The following is a 15,308-nucleotide window of genomic DNA, read 5'->3' as shown; positions in this document are numbered from 1 at the left end:
GGAGAAGGCGGTACCGGTGTGCCTGCCCCATCTCGATCGTCACGCTACGTAAAGACACGTGGCCCGTTGTGGCGATGGCTTGTACGGTACCGGCCATGCTCAAGCCGCACGTCCCCATCTTCACCTCGTCGCGAACTACGCCCGTATGTCCCTCTCCTCAACTCCCAGCTAGCTGCTTGCTCAAGTTCTGCAGCTGCCGGAGCGAGTCCGTAGCAGACGACCACCATGTCGCTCAAGGCGTTGCTCTACGCCTACATTCTCGGGGGAATCACATTTATCCCGCTCCTGGTCCTGGGAGCCATCTGCTACACGGTCTACACGGCGGTCCCAGTAGAAGAAGCTGAGGCCAAGAAAGCCCCAGAGCCAGTCGAAGCGACAGACACTCCTCCGGACCCCCCGTCGACTACCGCGGCGCCGTCTCCATCCGATGTCAATGACGCGCCCAGGGTACGCAAAGGCTGGCTTACCGTCCGAAGGACCTTCGAAGAACAGCCCTCGGACTCGTCCTACGTAGACATGGTGCGTGGCTTCCTCGATGCGCGGTCAAAGGACGCACGTCGGTCGCGCCCCAAGGACATGTGGTACGTCGTCCTCAAGGGAAAGGTCCTCTACCTATACGAGGACGAGAGCATGACCGAGTGCGAGGCTGCGATCGAGCTCACCGGGCACGACGTCGTGATCTACCCCGAGGGCCTGCTCGACGGCGAGCTGTTCTCACGGCGGAACGCGATCTGTTTCAAGCCGAAGGTACCGCCTCAGAGCAAGGAGATGCCCAGCGTGACAAAGGAGATGAAGCTAGGTGAAGAGAACGTCGAGGAGAAGCTCGAGGAGACCAGTGGCAGCTCGAAATCGAAGCAGCGGCAGCGGGAGCAGATCTTGGAGGCTGAAAGGCGGAGGGAGGAAGCGCGGGATCAGGCACTGGACTTGTCGACGCCGTGGTTCCTATTCGTCAAGAACGTCGTGGATATGGAGGACTGGTACCATGCGCTCGTGCATGCGTCGGACAACCCAGCGAACTCGGGTACGCTGGCTCCGCTCGAGGCCGTTTTCCAAGCGGAAGACATGTCGCATCTGGTATCAACGCTGGACGAACAGCCGGACGTCATTCCGATGCGATGGCTGAACGCCATCTTGGGTCGAATATTCTTCAGTTACTATCGTACACAGGTACTGGAGTCGTACATCATCGGGCGTCTCATGAAGAAGATCTCGAAGGTCAAGCGGCCCGGCTTCCTCTCAGACATCAACGTCAGGGAGGTATCTGTCGGGAATAAAGCGCCGACGTTCAGCAAACCTATGCTGAAGGAGCTCACGAAGGAGGGCGACGCTTCATTCGAGTTGCATATGCAGTACAAAGGAGAAGTGCGAATCACGGTGGAGGCCACTGCCACAATCAACCTCGGCGCCCGCTTCAAGACGTACACCGTGAAGCTCGTGCTGGCCCTGGTGGTTCGGGAGGTGGAGGGCAATCTGCTAGTGAAGGTCAAACGACCACCGAGTAGTCGGATCTGGTACGCATTCACGCAGATGCCGAGGATGGTCATGAGCGTCGAGCCCGTCGTGAGTGACCGACAGATCACCTGGGGTATGATCCTGAGCACAATCGAGTCCAAAGTACGCGAAGTGGTATGTATGCGTATCGTTGAGCTCTGCGATATCCGTCGCTGACTGGTCATCAGATTCAGGAGTCGGTGGTGCTCCCCAACATGGATGACATCTCGTTCTTCGAGAGCATCAAGTACGAGCACCGAGGAGGCATCTGGGCGGATGCATCGCGCGCTCACGCAGATCCGCCTTATGAGCCCGGGCAGGAAAATGACGATGACAGCAAATCCACCGTATCCGCGTCCGGTGCAGAGCTGTCGAAGCCAATGGCTACGGACCCCGAGCATCCTCCCGTGCAACGCTCGCACTCCGCTGAAGAGGCAAAAACGGAGGCGAAGATTGTTGATAACTCCCAGGAAATCGTCATGGATTTGCACCGGACGACAACTGCAGTCAGCTTGCCCAGTTCGCCCGCTGCGAATTTGCCGTTGGCAAATCGGCGCCGTACGTGGGTTGGCTCGCCGAACGGAAAGGAGGACGGTGCGGGAGAGCTGAAGGGCGATGATCTCAGCGACTCGGATCGACGGGGGAGGACTCCAGAGTCGGACCACACCCTGACGCGAAGGTCAAGCTCGACACCCATCGCACCGTTTGATGACACCACACCGCAACCGTCGGAGGCGCAGCAACTACAGGAGGACTACCTCGCCCCGAGTGTCGGTCGTCGGTCGTCTTCACAACACTCTCAGTCGTCGTCGCGGGGAACATCTGGTTCTGCAACGGACGACGATTCCACAGGAGCTGCTGGCGATTCGTCCTCCTCTTCACGGCGCTCGAAGAGTCCCGCTCTCAGTAGCACCCCTAGCCGCAACAACACGACGAGCTCGACAGCAGCCTTCTTGCAGACGCTCAAGTCGCGTGCAGGCGACAAACAGGCGTTGAGCAATACCGCGAAGGAGGCGATGCGCAAATGGGGCGTTAACTGGAGCGGACTCCGGAAGGACAGCACTAACAGCACGACCAACGAGGAAGTCGCGGACGGCGCAAGTGCTCCTCATAGCGAAACTCGCCTGCGCGCGAACTCGGCAGCGCACAAATCACGCCCGAGCTATGCAGAGGTGCGGGCGGCCGTGGAGCAACGGAAACAGCACGAGGGCTCGCTAGGTGCAGACCTGCGCTCGGACCCCATCTCCATACCTGAAGGCGGGAAGGGCAAGGAGCGTGCGCGTAGTGTCTCGCCGTCACCAGCAGGCGGGGGCAGCAGCGGCGGCGGGTCGTCCTACCTTGCGCCCCCACCAGGTACCTCGCCCAGACCCGACTCCCGCCCTCCCTCACCGACCATCCCGCTCGAGCGGACAGTCTCGGGGCGCTCCATGCGCGACGGCCTCATGCTCGACGCGTCCGAGGAGCGGCCGCCCGCGCCGATCCACACGCAGCCGCCGCAGGCGAAGACGATGACGATCCCCGGGATCCACGCGAGCCACCGCGGCGAGGTGATGTCCATGGGCTACGCGCCGCCGCCGCCCGCGTCCCCGCCGGAGCAGAAGAAGCCCGCGATCCAGAGCGTGTACCGCCTGTGGAAGGCCCCCAGCGCGTCCGCGGGCCAGACGCCGTCCTCCGAGGTCGCGCAGACGCAGACGGGCTTTGCGGGGCACGACCAGGACGCGGGGGCGGCGGCGCCGGTGTCGACGTCGACGTCGGACGCGCAGGCGCAGCCGGAGGTCGTCTCGCCGAGACCTGTCCCGCCGCCGCTGCCGCCGCGCTCGGTCTCGGGCACGCTGCGGAGGGTCTCGAGTGGCGGGGCTGCTGCGCCGCAGAATGCGAACACGTCGGCGGCGTCTGCCGCGCTGCAGTCTATCGTGTCGAAGGACAGGAGCAAGCGTGCGTCGCTCGAACCTGTCGCGGTCTCAGCACCGCCGTCAGGCTCGGGCTCTGGCGGGGACGCGGCAAGCGCAGGTGTGCCGGCCACGGGGTCGCCTCCGTCCGCGAATTCGACGCCTGCAGGCGCGAGTGGAATACCAGGAAGCTCGCCTGGCACGCCGAAGCCGAGTCCTGTACCACCTGCCCTGCCGCCACGGCGTACACCCGCCGCACCTCCTGCGCCCGCATAGTGCAGACTACTGAGATCGCAAGACTGAGTCGGACTCGGATTGCTACCGATACGTGTTAACACCGCATTCCATCCCACCCTATCGCATCCATCTATTTGTCTTGTCCTGCCGCATTCGCACACTCTGTACTCTAAAACCTGCATCGTACTCGCTCTGGATCTCTATCATACACTCCTCTCACCGTTGGAGGCGTCATAGTGGGAAGCCTCACTGTGTTTGAGATGGGCTTTACGGCATTTGCTGATAGGTATGACGCGCCGAGGACCAGTTGAGTGTTGTCTATCTTTCATCGAAGACAGGATTCCCGCCCCGCACATTTTCGGACACATCCATTGCAAATGTGAACGCATTTCGTTCGGTTCGGGCATCGTGCATCAAACAGCGGATCGCACGCGCGCTCATCTTGCATTTGGCTCTGACATTGGAACGAGCCTGGGCTGCAAGGTGGTATCACGGTGGACTTGCTGGAGTGCGCCGTCGAGCGGCTGAGAAGCCGGCGGCTTGCGAGCTGTGTCCGCGAGGCAGCGAACGTCGACGTCGAGGGGGTTGATCGCAGGCACAAGGGGTTGTGTGCGTCGTACCTAAAAATGACGATAAATGCATGCGATCGCAACCTACCGAGTAGCACTGCTCCTCTGAGAAGAAAGCGTGCGAGGGCGGAGGACTGTTGTGTTATGTGGGCGCTGGTTGCCATGCGAACGGGGAGGATGGCGGGCATCAGCTCGCATCAAACCTTGTTGTGTCTTTGACGGGCTGCGCACGTGGTGCCCCGCCACTGCACTTCTCTGCGGGGTTCGGCTGAATATCAGTACGCGGCCGTCTTCGCCCTTGCCTTCGCCCTCGAGCTCAGCTTGTCCCGCGACGCGCACAGGACGACTTTCCACGCGCGCGACCCACCGATCCATCTAACGAACCTCACGTACACGTCCCACCGACCACGCGATGTCCCAAGCAGGCCTCATCTCACTAGAGCGTCCCGATGAGCGGAGCGACCGCGATCGTCTCTCAGCAGCGACGCACTCGCCCTCGTCCAGCGCCCAATCCCTCGTCATCTCATCCAACCTGCGCGCCGCACTCGAGTACGAAGAACGCATCCGGAACGCAGCATCCCAGGGACCATCGGGCTATGGATCCATCCCCGCAAGCTCGGAATGGGGCGGCGGCCTGCCCCCGCCGCCGCGCCACAAAAGCAGACTGAAGGCGGCGGCACCCTCGTCGCAGACCTCGCCCACAGGCTCGATCTCCCTGCCGCCCTCGCCAGTCGGACCATCGCGTGCAGCAGATGGCAGCAGTGGGCCGAGCGCAAACCCGTATATCAATCCAGTGCCGCGACTATCATACCTCATCCGGGACGAGCCGCCGCTGGTCTTGAATACCAGTGAGCCTGCGGCGGACACGCGGAGCATTGGGCAGGACTCGAGCGACTCGCAGGGGACGAGCTCGTCGCGGACGGTGGACGAGGCGCGGATGTCGCCGACGTCGGGGTCGTCCGGAAAGGGGGACGGGCTGCGGCACCTGCGGGGGCTGTCGTCGCTGCAGAAGGTGGAGAAGATGATCGGGAAGAGCAAGAAGTCGCTGGGGATGATCGCGGAGGGCAATCTGAAGCTGACGTCGGGCCGGCGTGGGAGTGATGCGGACATGCAGGGCAGCGGCGGGCGGGCGGCGCCGGGGCCGGAGCGGCGGAAGGCGGCGAGCGTGCTGTACGCGGCGAGCGCGCCGAACTCGCCGATCAGTGCGCTGACGGTGACGGTGGCGGCGGGGCGGGCGGAGGGGACGGAGCCGGCGGCAGTTGCTGGCGGGGCCGGGGGCTCCCACGGGCGACGGGGGCGTGACCCAGCCGACGCTAGAGGCTCGTCCCGCACACCGCCATCAGTCGCGACGCAGCGGCCCATCAGCATCTCCTCTCTTTCCCCCCGTTCGCCAGCCAGCAGGCCGACTGACATGAACGACGACCGTGTCTCCTTCATTGACCTTGCCTCCCCCACCTTCTCCCCCACCGACGCCCAGAGCCGCTACCCTTTTTCTGCCTTTTCTTCGCCCTACGAGATCCAGCCCCACTCGCGCACCTCCCCCCAGTCCTCCCACGACGACTTCAGCGCACATCCCTACGCGTCCAGGAAGCCCCTCCTCGCGCCCCTCTCCACCGCCGCCAAACCCCCGATACCCACCTCCGCGAAACCCGACTTTGCCTCCAGGCGATCCAAGTCTGCACAGCGGTCTCTGTTGGAACGGCCCAGCCCAGACACGCCCTCGCCCTCCGACTCGTCCCCGGACCATGAGCGCGGCCTGCGCAACCGACCGTCGACGAGCAACCTCCTGCACCCGCACGAGCGCGCCGACCTCGTCCGCAAGACCCGCAAGCTCACGCAGCTGTTTGGCCAGACCCCCGGCGTCGGGCACTTCCCCGTCGAGGTCGACCTGGGACACGGCCACGCGCCGCGCACGAATCTGGTAGGGTCGCCCCCCGCGAGCAGACGGAAGCACAAGCCCGCGGCGTCGATGCTGGACGACCCCATCGTGCCCGTGTACGACGCGCAGAAGCGGGTGCTGTGGCCGCCGGCGGAGGACGCGCAGTACGTGAGCATGGGTGCGCGGCGGCGGTCTGTGCCGTTCTCGCCGCAGGACTTTTCGTCGCTGGGCCAGCTGTCGCGCGCGGACGACTGGCTGGACGCGGCGCACGTGACGGAGGGGAGGAGGGGGAGGGCGTCTGGCTCGCCCGTTTCGTTCATCGACCTGTCAGACGAGGACGCCCCGCCTGCCCCCTTCCCAGACCCCAAAGGCCACCCTGCCCTCAGCCGCCCCGCCGACCCCCTCCTCTCCCCCTCCACCCCGTCCCTCCTCGACGACGAGCAGCAAGCAGAGGAGGACCGCCGCCGCAAGCGCGACAAGCTCGCAAAGCTCCACCGCTTCCTCGGCTCCCGCGTCCCCGCCCACCTCGTCCTCGGCCCCGTCGAAGAGGGCGTACCGCTCCCCTCTCCCGCCTCGCCCAGCCTACAGGACGACATGCCAAACGACGACGCCGACGCCCGCAACTTCCGCCTCCGCCGCCGCCGCAGCAGCTCCGCGGCCGAGTTCGCGGGCACATGGTCCGACGAGATCGACCGCCTCAAGGACGACCTCAACGAGCGAGAAAAGGCGATCAACGTCCGCCGCGCGGTCAAGATGGAGAAGGTGCGTTCGCACGCGCTCCCTGCGCGGGACGGCAACTGACTTCCCATTTCAATTCAGATGTTCGGGGTGGCGCCGCCCCAGATGCTCTATCACACCCGTCAGGCAGCCTCCTCGCCCGGGGGCACCGGCGTCTCGCCCGCTGCTACACGGCCCAAGTACGTTTCACAGTCCATGGCTCCCCCTGCACCAAGCGCAGGTTCGTCGAGCGGGCGGAACCTCAACCAGACGTCGTACAAGGGCAAGTCCAAGAAGGGTGGCCGGCCCGGGACTGCAGAGTCGACCCAGCCGCTGATTGACCACTCCCGCACGGACACCAGCGATAGCTGGGAAGATGGGATGCTCACGGTCATGTCCGACGTCTACCTGCACTACCGCCACTCGCTCAACTCGCTCAACGACATCATTGACCGGGTGAGCTGCTCCACTTGATCGCATCCGTCCATCTGTACTGACGGACAGCGGCGCACGCACAGGACGACAAGCAGTCCCTCGCGGAACTGCACGACTACCTCAGCGGGCGTGGCGAGGACACCGCTGAGCAGACCCCCACGGAGGAGAGCGTCTTCGCGCTCGCGTCCCCGGTGTCGGCCAAGGCGGAGCGCCGGCGGTCGATGCCCACGCGCACGTCCATGGCGTCCGTCTCGTCCGAGTGGTCGCTCCTCCCGTCGCCCTCGCCCGAGGAGAACTCGTTCCAGCAGCGCCGCCGCCGAGCAGCGAAGCTCACCCAGTTCTTTGGTGTCAATTACCGTGACCTCATGAACGAGATCTTGGAGAGCATCGAGAAGGGCTTGGAGGAGGAGCGCGGCCGCGGCACGCTGAAGCCAGACGAAGTCCAGGTACGCTGTGCTTGAATCTAACAGGTGACGGGAATCTGACCATCTGTTTGAACAGGACCTCATGTTAAAGCTGCGCAAGCTGAAAACGAAGCGCAACAACTGGCCGTGATGTAGCAGCAACCGATCTCAGATGAACGAATCTATACGCACCATTGGGACATATTCCTACCTACTTACCTCCTCAGACGTGAGCATGCAGTAATCACTCGATACCATAGAGCACCTAATAGATACCGCTGCGCTGCGCGCAGCTAATCATGACGACCAAACGCATGCTTGTCCTTGGTTCTTGCCAGTTGTTGGTTGACCCGTCTCGTCGTCTCTTGGGCATGTCATGTACATATACCACACATCTTGGCATCATAAATCTGTCCGCACATAGTATTGCATCTGCTCGCTATGTACCGTACATCGTCCTAGAGGATAACCAAGTCGCCCTGGCAACAATGACACCAGAATATGTGCGAATCGTCCATGAACTGCGGCTTGCGCGGGGCGGCGTGGTGCTGGACCGCGGCCGTCGACTGGGGGGCAGCGGACTCCACGACCGTCGGCAGACCAGCGGTCTTGATGGTGGGCGAGCTGAGCTTCGCGGTCGCCGCGACCTCGCTGTCTATGCGGGCTTTAAGCATGCTCAGGCTCACGCGGCGCTTGTGCTGCGCCTCGGGCGAGAGGCCCTCGAACGTCGCCGAGGTGGGCGTCGGCGCGAGGTGCGACGGCTTGTGCGCGTTGAACGACGCGCGGCGGAGGTCGTCCGAAAAGTCGACCGGCCGGCTCGACGTGCGCGGGGGCATTGGCGAGCGCTGCGACGCGCGCGACGGCGGGCGCAGGTGCGCGAGCTGGTCCTCGAGCGCGGTGACGTGCTTCTGCAGCGCGTGCGCGTGCGCCTCCGCCTCGAACACGGACGTCTCGAGCGTGCGCATGTGCGACTGCACCGCGGAGAGCTCGAGCGCGTGTTGCTGCTTGATCGCGCTGAGCATCTCCTCGTCGAGCGCGTTGGGCTGCGCGGATATCGGCGTGGACGCCGCGACGCGGAGTTGCTCGAGCTCCTGGTCTTTCGCGGAGAGCTCGGCGCGGAGGGCCTCCATCTCGTCTTGGGCGTGCTCGAGGAACTCCTGTGCTTCTTGCTGGGCGTCCTGCCGCTCATCGAGCTCGCTCTGCAGGCCGGAGACTTGCTCCATGTGCTCCTGCAGCGCAGACTTGAGTTGGTCCAGCTCACCCAAATGGCGCTCGGTCATTTGGTGGTAGTTGTTGCGCTCGGACTCGAGGTTACGGATGACTGCACGGGCGGCATCTAGCTCCGTTTGCAGAGAGTCGGACTCCTTCTGCAACTCGGAGCTATTCGCGTTTGAAGACGAACGTTCCTTCTCCAGTGCAAGAGCGACCTCCTGGCGTTCTTGAGTGGCCATATCTTTCTCGTTGAGTAACTCGTCCAGATTGGCTTCCAACTGTGCGATAGTAGCATCCCGACTGCGCAGAGCGGACTTCAGGCCTTCGACCTCCTCGCCAAGGTTGAGCTTTGCGTCGGTGAGCTCGACGATCTTAGGACGCATCTCGTCCAGAGAACGCATCAAACCAACGCCTTCCGTCTGGAGCTCGCCCTGAAGTCGCTCTGCCTCCTCAGCACGCTTGTTCGCGCTTTTGAGTTCCGCCTGGACTTGCTGCAGTTGACGAGCGCCATTGCTCAGCTGCGCAGCAAGATCGGCAAGCTTTCGCTCAAGGTCGGCAACTGTGGACTCTTTCTTTTGCACCTTGGACTGCAGATTCGACTTCTCCTGCAGGAGGCTATCGCGCTCGGTGCTCACGGATGAGAGCTGCTCCTTCGTTGCGGCATGTTGTTTCTCGACTTCACCATGACGGTTCCGCCAGTCCTCCTCTGTCTGCGACCGCTGACGTACTTGCGAATCCAGTTCATCTCGCTCAGCCTTGAGCGTGCCATGCGCCTGCGAGTAAGTACGTCAGTGACGTATACCGATCAGCGGACGAAAGTTGTGCTTGCCTGCTGGAGCTTCGAGAGCTGGAACTCCAGTTCATCCGCCCGGTCCTGGGTGTTCTGCAAGGTGGCCTCCAGCCGCTCTGCGCGATCGTCACTTTCGATCTGCTCTTCCAGCTCGCGCACTCTTCTGTCCGCTTTCTCCGCTTGAATACGTAGATCATTAAGGGTACCATGGAGTAGCTGGAGCTCCCGTTCCTACATCACAGATTATCAGCTGTATGGGGAATGGATGAACGGGAACGCAGCATACCTGCTCTCGGCTCTTATCCGCGAGAGTTCTCTCGGATGCGGACAGCTCGGTCACCTTAGATGAAAACTCGTCGTTTTCGTCCTGGAGTTTTGCCACGGTCTCTTGCAGCTTCTGTGCCCGAGTACGTTCCGCCTGCAATGCGCTTTCCGTCTCTCGCAATTCTGCATGACCAGGGTGGTTAGCCCGGCTACGTCATTGACCTCGAGACTTGCTGACACCTACTCGTGTCCGCATCCTCTAGCTGCTCTAGAGACGACGTCAAAGAAGTCTTCTCGGAGACCAATAACGAAATGGTCTGTTGCTGCTCTGCTATACGGCTGTAATGTTCCTGAAGGGTTGTCTCTAGGTCATGTATGCGTCCGTTCAAGCTGTCTGTGCGTGCTTTCTCAGCCTCCAGCGCTTTGTTGACCGCCTGGAGCTCTAGATAATGTCAACGATGTCTCCTTTAATGAATGCGAGCGACTCACTTGGCTCCAGCTCGCTCAGGCGGTGAATTGTACTCTCAAACTCGCCTTTTTGTGCCGATAGTGAGGCGATAGCCGCATCCCGCTCATTGAGTTTGGCTAAGACAGCAGAACTACCGGCCTCCAATTGCTGTATGCGGTCTTGGAGCTGCACATTCGTCTGGCGTTCCTCGTGTAGCGACCGTTCCGTCTGCTGTGCATCTGTTTGACACATTATTCACCGGTGAGATCATTATATGCGGGCACCTACTGGCTTCGACTCGCTGAAGTTTCTCTAATGAAGACAACAACTTGTCCTTGTCAGACTGTAATGTAGCAATGTCACGCTCTTTCTCTCCCAGTACCTTCTGCGTGCGCTGCGCATCTCACTCAGGTCGTCAGATATTAGTCTATACCTTATACTTGACTGACTCACTGGTTTCGGTCTCTTTCAGCCTTTCCACGACGTCTTTGAGGCCATGCTTCTCTGCTTCCAACGCAGAAACGATAGTGTTGAGCTCAGCAATCTTGGCATGCAGTTCGCCCTGCCCGCTAGCGACGGTTGATGTAGCTTCAGGAGTAGCAGCCCCATGGGAGACTACGGGCGCAGGAGAAGACACGGCAGGGGGAGAAGTGGAGGCTGTCGCCAGCGGAAGATGGGCATCGACTCGATTCAACCCTGACAGCCAACTGATGTCGCCGCCGCCATCGCCGAGTTGTCCACCGGAGAATCTATGTGGAACCTCTCAGTAACAGACGGGGCAACGCGCTGACGATCACTTCAAGGCTCCTATGTACCTACAGGTCGCCCACGTTTCGTCCGGCTCTCTGGTCCTCCGGATTTACGAGAGTAATCTCAGATGGTGCTGGTGAGAATGCCCTGGACGGAGGCAGAACAGGTGAGGCGACTGTGGGGCTTGCAATCGAGCCACCGCCTGCTGCCTTTTGTTGCTGCTTCTTCTTCAGCTATGGACACGTCTCAGTTACAGAACGAGGGCAACAGTTAAGTAGAACTTTACAGACCAACGCTCGTGCTCGGGCAGCCTTTGCTGCGCGGTCATCTTCAGACATAACGGCTCGTTGAGGCCACAACTGAGTTCCAGAAAGCAGTGCCAACCGAGTGACAGGGTCACGACAAGACTGAAAGATGGGGTTCGCAAGAAGAGCGGAGTGCTGCAAGTTCAAGCTCAAGTTGACCACACACGATTCACGCGTCGCGCCGGACACGTCTCCGGAAACATCACGTGTTGCAGTGCGCAGCGTACCAAGGTCCCATTCTCACTGTCACACGTCGCCAAACTCATACCACAACCATTGAGAGCATAGCTTCTGTATTCTGTCGTTCGCGATGGGGCTGTAAGGATAGGGAAGCAATGGCTTATGAGACGAGCAGCGAGGCACAGAAGAGCGGCGAGTAAGGATAAAAAGTGAATGTCACAAGAAATATAAACACTCCGGTAAGACTGGTAAACAGCGCGGATGACAGCACGTAAGGACAGACTCGTGGCGATCTCGGTGAGGCGCGAGTGAGACGCAAATTTACCCATATAAAGAATCAATATCGATAAACCTGCGTAGAGACACCGATCCGGAAATGCAAAGAGTCATGGTATCAGCAATAGGAAACGGCGGCATGCATGCTGCATAAAAAAGGTATCATGCCCAGACCTGTGATATTGTTGTCAGAAACATAATGCAAAGGACCAAGAACCGCTTACCCTGAGAGTGCTGTCCCAGCTACCGGTGCAAAGTGCCATGCCGTCTGCACTGACGCCCAAGCAGCTGACTCGGTTCTCGTGTCCGGTCAGAACACCCACACGTTCACCCTTGAGCGTATCCCAAACGTTGCAGGTCCAGTCATCATAGCCGCCGAAGAGGATGCGTCCGGAGATAGAGAAGGCGACGGACGTGATACCACACAGAATGTTATCATGTGTGAACGAGTTGAGCTCGCGATCAGCGCGAATATCGAATAGGCGGCAGGAGGCATCATCTGAGCCAGTGGCAAAGGCATCGCCATTGGGGAAGAAGCTGATACAAACCATGAGTCATAGTGCAAGTGACAAATCCAAGAGACCTACTTCACGGCATTGATGTCCGACTCATGACCAGTGAAAGTCTGGGTAGCCTTGCCGCTGCGGATGTCCCAAAGCTTTGCGGTGGCATCACACGCGCCAGAAACAAAGACGTTCTGGTTAGGACCGAGAGACAGACTGCACAGCAATTTGAGACACGCTGTTCCCACAGGTCATAATAGACATACCTCATAACATCCCCCGTGTGGTCGCTGAACTCCACAACTCGTACACCAGCCTCGATGTCCCACAACATGCAGGTCATATCTCCGGAGCTGGTCACGATCTGGCGATCGTTGAGGAAGCGGCAGCAACTGAGGTATCCGGAGTGTGCGCTTAGTTCGCGAGCGCCCTTGACATTGGTGCCCTCCTTGGAGTGCAGGTTGTAGATCGAGCATATGTTGTCCAGACCACCGCATGCAACGTAGTTGCCAGATGGCGAATAAGCACAAGTCATGACCCAGCTGGACCTGAGTGGGATTGCGTGGACCTTGTTGGTGGTATACGCGTCCCACACAATCAACTTTCCGTCTTGCGAAGCCGAGACAAGGTGCCGACGGTCGGTAGCCCAGTGCATGGCGTAGATTTTGGCCAAGTGACCCCGCAGGGCTCGACGAGGGCGCATGACGATACGGGGCAAGGCGGGCACCTCCGCGGCCATTGCTCGCACTGTAAGCAATGAGCTTTCGTATGGAGGCATCTACACGTAGGACGCACAGCTAGTGTCGGCGGAGGACTCTCTTCTCGCCCTGATCTTCTCCCTCAAGCTTTCGGCCTCGCGGCGAGCTGCCGCGATCCTCTCCTGGATATCGCTCTGAGGTGATTGCGCCATGGTCCCGAAGGTTTAATGAGATATGAAGTGAAGAGCCGCTCTGTAACGATCAAGAGGTCTCGTCAACCTCCCACTGAGTTCGGGTCAGAAGGGACGCACCGCGCAACGAGCAGGGGGAACGAGAGAAGGGGAAGTCGGAAATTGATGGGGAGGCTGCGTGAGAAGGCCGCCGGTCCTGTGGCGCTGAAAGAACAAGTCCGTCAGCAACTCTGGCGCGCAGGCGGTGGGCGAGGCAGCTACAAGTCAAGCGTCGTCCGGAACGTCTTGAGGAGCTTACGCACCACGAGGATGGTGGGGGGAAAGGCGAGATGGCGACCGTCACGCTGGCCTTTGCAGCGCTGATGGGCGCATCTCCTTGGGCCTGGCGGACATTGCCGGATGCAGTCCGCTTTCCCACACTCCCTCGGCCGGCGCACGGCCAGAGCTCTGGGCACCCCTATGGGTGACATTCCTCTTGCAAAGTCCGGCTTGAAGCTGCAGCAAGTCACCTCTTCGAGAATACAGAAGATCTGGGAGCACTGGTGTGTTCATCCTAAGGGGTTTCCACAGGATGGGCGATATACGGCTTCCGAGTTGGGCAATCCCCGAAGCTAAACGCCATAACTTTAAACAGATGTGCAACTGATCGGGCCATCCGGCAGTTCGAACTACATACGGCTTCCTGCTTATGTGGCCATACTCGCTTGGATGCATTAACGATTTCGCAGAGTACCATATGGACTCATGGCATCCCCCATGGGGCGCGGTCATGATAGCACGGTCATGGCAGTAGGGCTCTGGTTAGCCGCGCCCTCCGAGTCACCTATCCCAAAGGTTGTGATCAAGTTTCAAGCTCTGACTGGATTGAATGTCAAAGCACAAACACATGGACATGCAAGTCTCGGACTGGATAGTTCTCAAAGGCGAGTGCCGACGCAGTATACTTCAGACATCCCGAATGCGACTGATCGCCACAGCTCTGGGAACTGAAATAGCCATCAAGGCTAGGGCTGTAATGAACTGGTGCGACGGCTGTCGATACACCCCGTACACGGCCTTGTGAAGCAGCTAGGCCCCTGTTCGTTCACAGCTGACCGGTAACCGAGTCATTGCAAGGCGCTCGCGGTACGTCATCCCATTCTGTGTGCCACTGCCAGTGTGTCTGTCACTTATGATGCGTACATCAGACTCAGTTGTATGTATACGATTACCGTGACATCGCTCCTTTCAGTACGCAAATCCGCGGAGCCCAGAAGCAAACTCAACAAGGCCATGTTGAATGGTGCGTAGCACGCCTAATCAACGCTCTTCCTTCGTTTCTGCCTGCTGGAATAATAACGGATACATAGCTATGCGCTTCTCTTCAGAGTCTCCGAGCGAATGGCAGCTTCGTGGCGTCTTCTCCACGGTGGGAGCAATTCCCACCGTTAATTCCAGTCGCAGCGGTCACCGCACTTTCATTCCACACGGATGAAACGACGCCTTGTAGGAAGTGTTCGGGCATGCAATCAACCGGCTTGGAGTGTCTGTGACCCGCGGCTGATGAGCGACATTGTGGCCGCAGGGGTGACGTCTACGTTCTCTGCACTGCGACAACACAGTAGCGCGCAATGCTTCGATCTCAAAATCGCCATGTCTGCGGTATTGCCTCGAGGAGCCAAGCGCTGGATTTGTCGCCTTCCGTTCCACTTGCATACTGTGGGCGTGACGCCTTTGCGTTGACTCCCTGTTACTTGCGCCGGCCGTCGTGATACCCGATGGTTTCGCCGCCGACACAGGATGGCACGACAGACCGGCCTGGCAATATTTACAAATGACTGGTATATCCCAGAACTGCTTGGACGTCTCCATCGTAATCAGACCGGCGGAAAGCGCCTGTATCTCGGTACACGAGATGAATGACGGGAACAGAAACCGTCTGCTCCGAGTGACTCAGGTTGCTTTGCGACCACAGACGGTGTCAACCTCTGCTCACTCATAGACCCTCCTTAACGGGGTCACGTACACCATATTTGTCTATCCCACTCTTAATCACCGTTATTGCCGGGTCTTCTGCCGCGTATGTGTCTT

The 15,308-nt window shown here is 60.1% G+C and overlaps 6 protein-coding genes across 6 annotated transcripts; 4 read left to right on the top strand and 2 right to left on the bottom strand.

Annotated features, from left to right (window-relative positions):
- Window positions 1–225: 225 nt before the first annotated feature.
- On the top strand, window positions 226–3,656 carry C8Q71DRAFT_707234 (uncharacterized protein; the record flags this gene model as incomplete). The annotated part of the gene is made up of 2 exons (XM_047920550.1): window positions 226–1,626; window positions 1,680–3,656. The coding sequence occupies 2 exons, from the start codon at window positions 226–228 to the stop codon at window positions 3,654–3,656; spliced, it is 3,378 nt and encodes a 1,125-aa protein (XP_047779481.1).
- Window positions 3,657–4,401: 745 nt separating this feature from the next.
- Window positions 4,402–5,393, top strand: C8Q71DRAFT_834736 (uncharacterized protein; the record flags this gene model as incomplete). The annotated part of the gene is made up of 1 exon (XM_047926418.1): window positions 4,402–5,393. A coding segment is annotated over exon 1 (795 nt), but the record flags the coding sequence as incomplete, so codon positions are not given.
- A 204-nt stretch (window positions 5,394–5,597) lies between these two features.
- Window positions 5,598–7,772, top strand: C8Q71DRAFT_707418 (uncharacterized protein; the record flags this gene model as incomplete). The annotated part of the gene is made up of 4 exons (XM_047920561.1): window positions 5,598–6,827; window positions 6,885–7,238; window positions 7,301–7,663; window positions 7,719–7,772. 4 exons carry the CDS (start codon window positions 5,598–5,600, stop codon window positions 7,770–7,772), a joined length of 2,001 nt encoding a protein of 666 aa, XP_047779479.1.
- C8Q71DRAFT_595742 (uncharacterized protein) lies at window positions 7,572–9,365 on the top strand. The gene is made up of 3 exons (XM_047919588.1): window positions 7,572–7,663; window positions 7,719–7,850; window positions 7,915–9,365. Exons 2-3 carry the CDS (start codon window positions 7,794–7,796, stop codon window positions 8,959–8,961), a joined length of 1,104 nt encoding a protein of 367 aa, XP_047779478.1. The 5' UTR covers window positions 7,572–7,663; window positions 7,719–7,793; the 3' UTR covers window positions 8,962–9,365.
- A 775-nt stretch (window positions 9,366–10,140) lies between these two features.
- C8Q71DRAFT_595746 (uncharacterized protein) lies at window positions 10,141–11,544 on the bottom strand. Its single transcript, XM_047919589.1, has 7 exons — window positions 11,376–11,544; window positions 11,155–11,318; window positions 10,789–11,084; window positions 10,718–10,737; window positions 10,624–10,647; window positions 10,422–10,574; window positions 10,141–10,281 (listed from the first exon to the last, which is right to left on the bottom strand). Exons 1-6 carry the CDS (start codon window positions 11,421–11,423, stop codon window positions 10,473–10,475), a joined length of 654 nt encoding a protein of 217 aa, XP_047779477.1. The 5' UTR covers window positions 11,424–11,544; the 3' UTR covers window positions 10,141–10,281; window positions 10,422–10,472.
- A 345-nt stretch (window positions 11,545–11,889) lies between these two features.
- C8Q71DRAFT_595682 (G-protein beta subunit) lies at window positions 11,890–13,377 on the bottom strand. The gene is made up of 5 exons (XM_047919587.1): window positions 13,145–13,377; window positions 12,616–13,096; window positions 12,434–12,565; window positions 12,071–12,383; window positions 11,890–12,020 (listed from the first exon to the last, which is right to left on the bottom strand). The coding sequence occupies exons 1-5, from the start codon at window positions 13,257–13,259 to the stop codon at window positions 12,009–12,011; spliced, it is 1,053 nt and encodes a 350-aa protein (XP_047779476.1). The 5' UTR covers window positions 13,260–13,377; the 3' UTR covers window positions 11,890–12,008.
- Window positions 13,378–15,308: the final 1,931 nt, after the last annotated feature.

This window comes from Rhodofomes roseus, assembly GCF_022264815.1.
Source record: "Rhodofomes roseus strain CIRM-BRFM 1785 chromosome Unknown C8Q71scaffold_9, whole genome shotgun sequence".
NCBI classification, from domain to species: Eukaryota; Fungi; Basidiomycota; class Agaricomycetes; order Polyporales; family Fomitopsidaceae; genus Rhodofomes; species Rhodofomes roseus.
This window is presented reverse-complemented; position numbering and strand designations above follow the sequence as displayed.

Coding starts and splice junctions, on each gene's coding strand:
- C8Q71DRAFT_595746 (XM_047919589.1), bottom strand. CDS start 11,423: ATGTCTGAAGATGACCGCGCAGCAAAGGCTGCCCGAGCACGAGCGTTG. Junction 11,085..11,154: donor GGACGAAACGTGGGCGACCT/GTAGGTACATAG, acceptor GGTTCCACATAG/ATTCTCCGGTGGACAACTCG. Junction 10,648..10,717: donor ATGCGCAGCGCACGCAGAAG/GTACTGGGAGAG, acceptor TGTCTTCATTAG/AGAAACTTCAGCGAGTCGAA.
- C8Q71DRAFT_595682 (XM_047919587.1), bottom strand. CDS start 13,259: ATGGCGCAATCACCTCAGAGCGATATCCAGGAGAGGATCGCGGCAGCT. Junction 13,097..13,144: donor GTCCTCCGCCGACACTAGCT/GTGCGTCCTACG, acceptor CATTGCTTACAG/TGCGAGCAATGGCCGCGGAG. Junction 12,566..12,615: donor CACACGGGGGATGTTATGAG/GTATGTCTATTA, acceptor ATTGCTGTGCAG/TCTGTCTCTCGGTCCTAACC.
- C8Q71DRAFT_595742 (XM_047919588.1), top strand. CDS start 7,794: ATGAACGAATCTATACGCACCATTGGGACATATTCCTACCTACTTACC. Junction 7,851..7,914: donor ACCTACTTACCTCCTCAGAC/GTGAGCATGCAG, acceptor CGCTGCGCGCAG/CTAATCATGACGACCAAACG.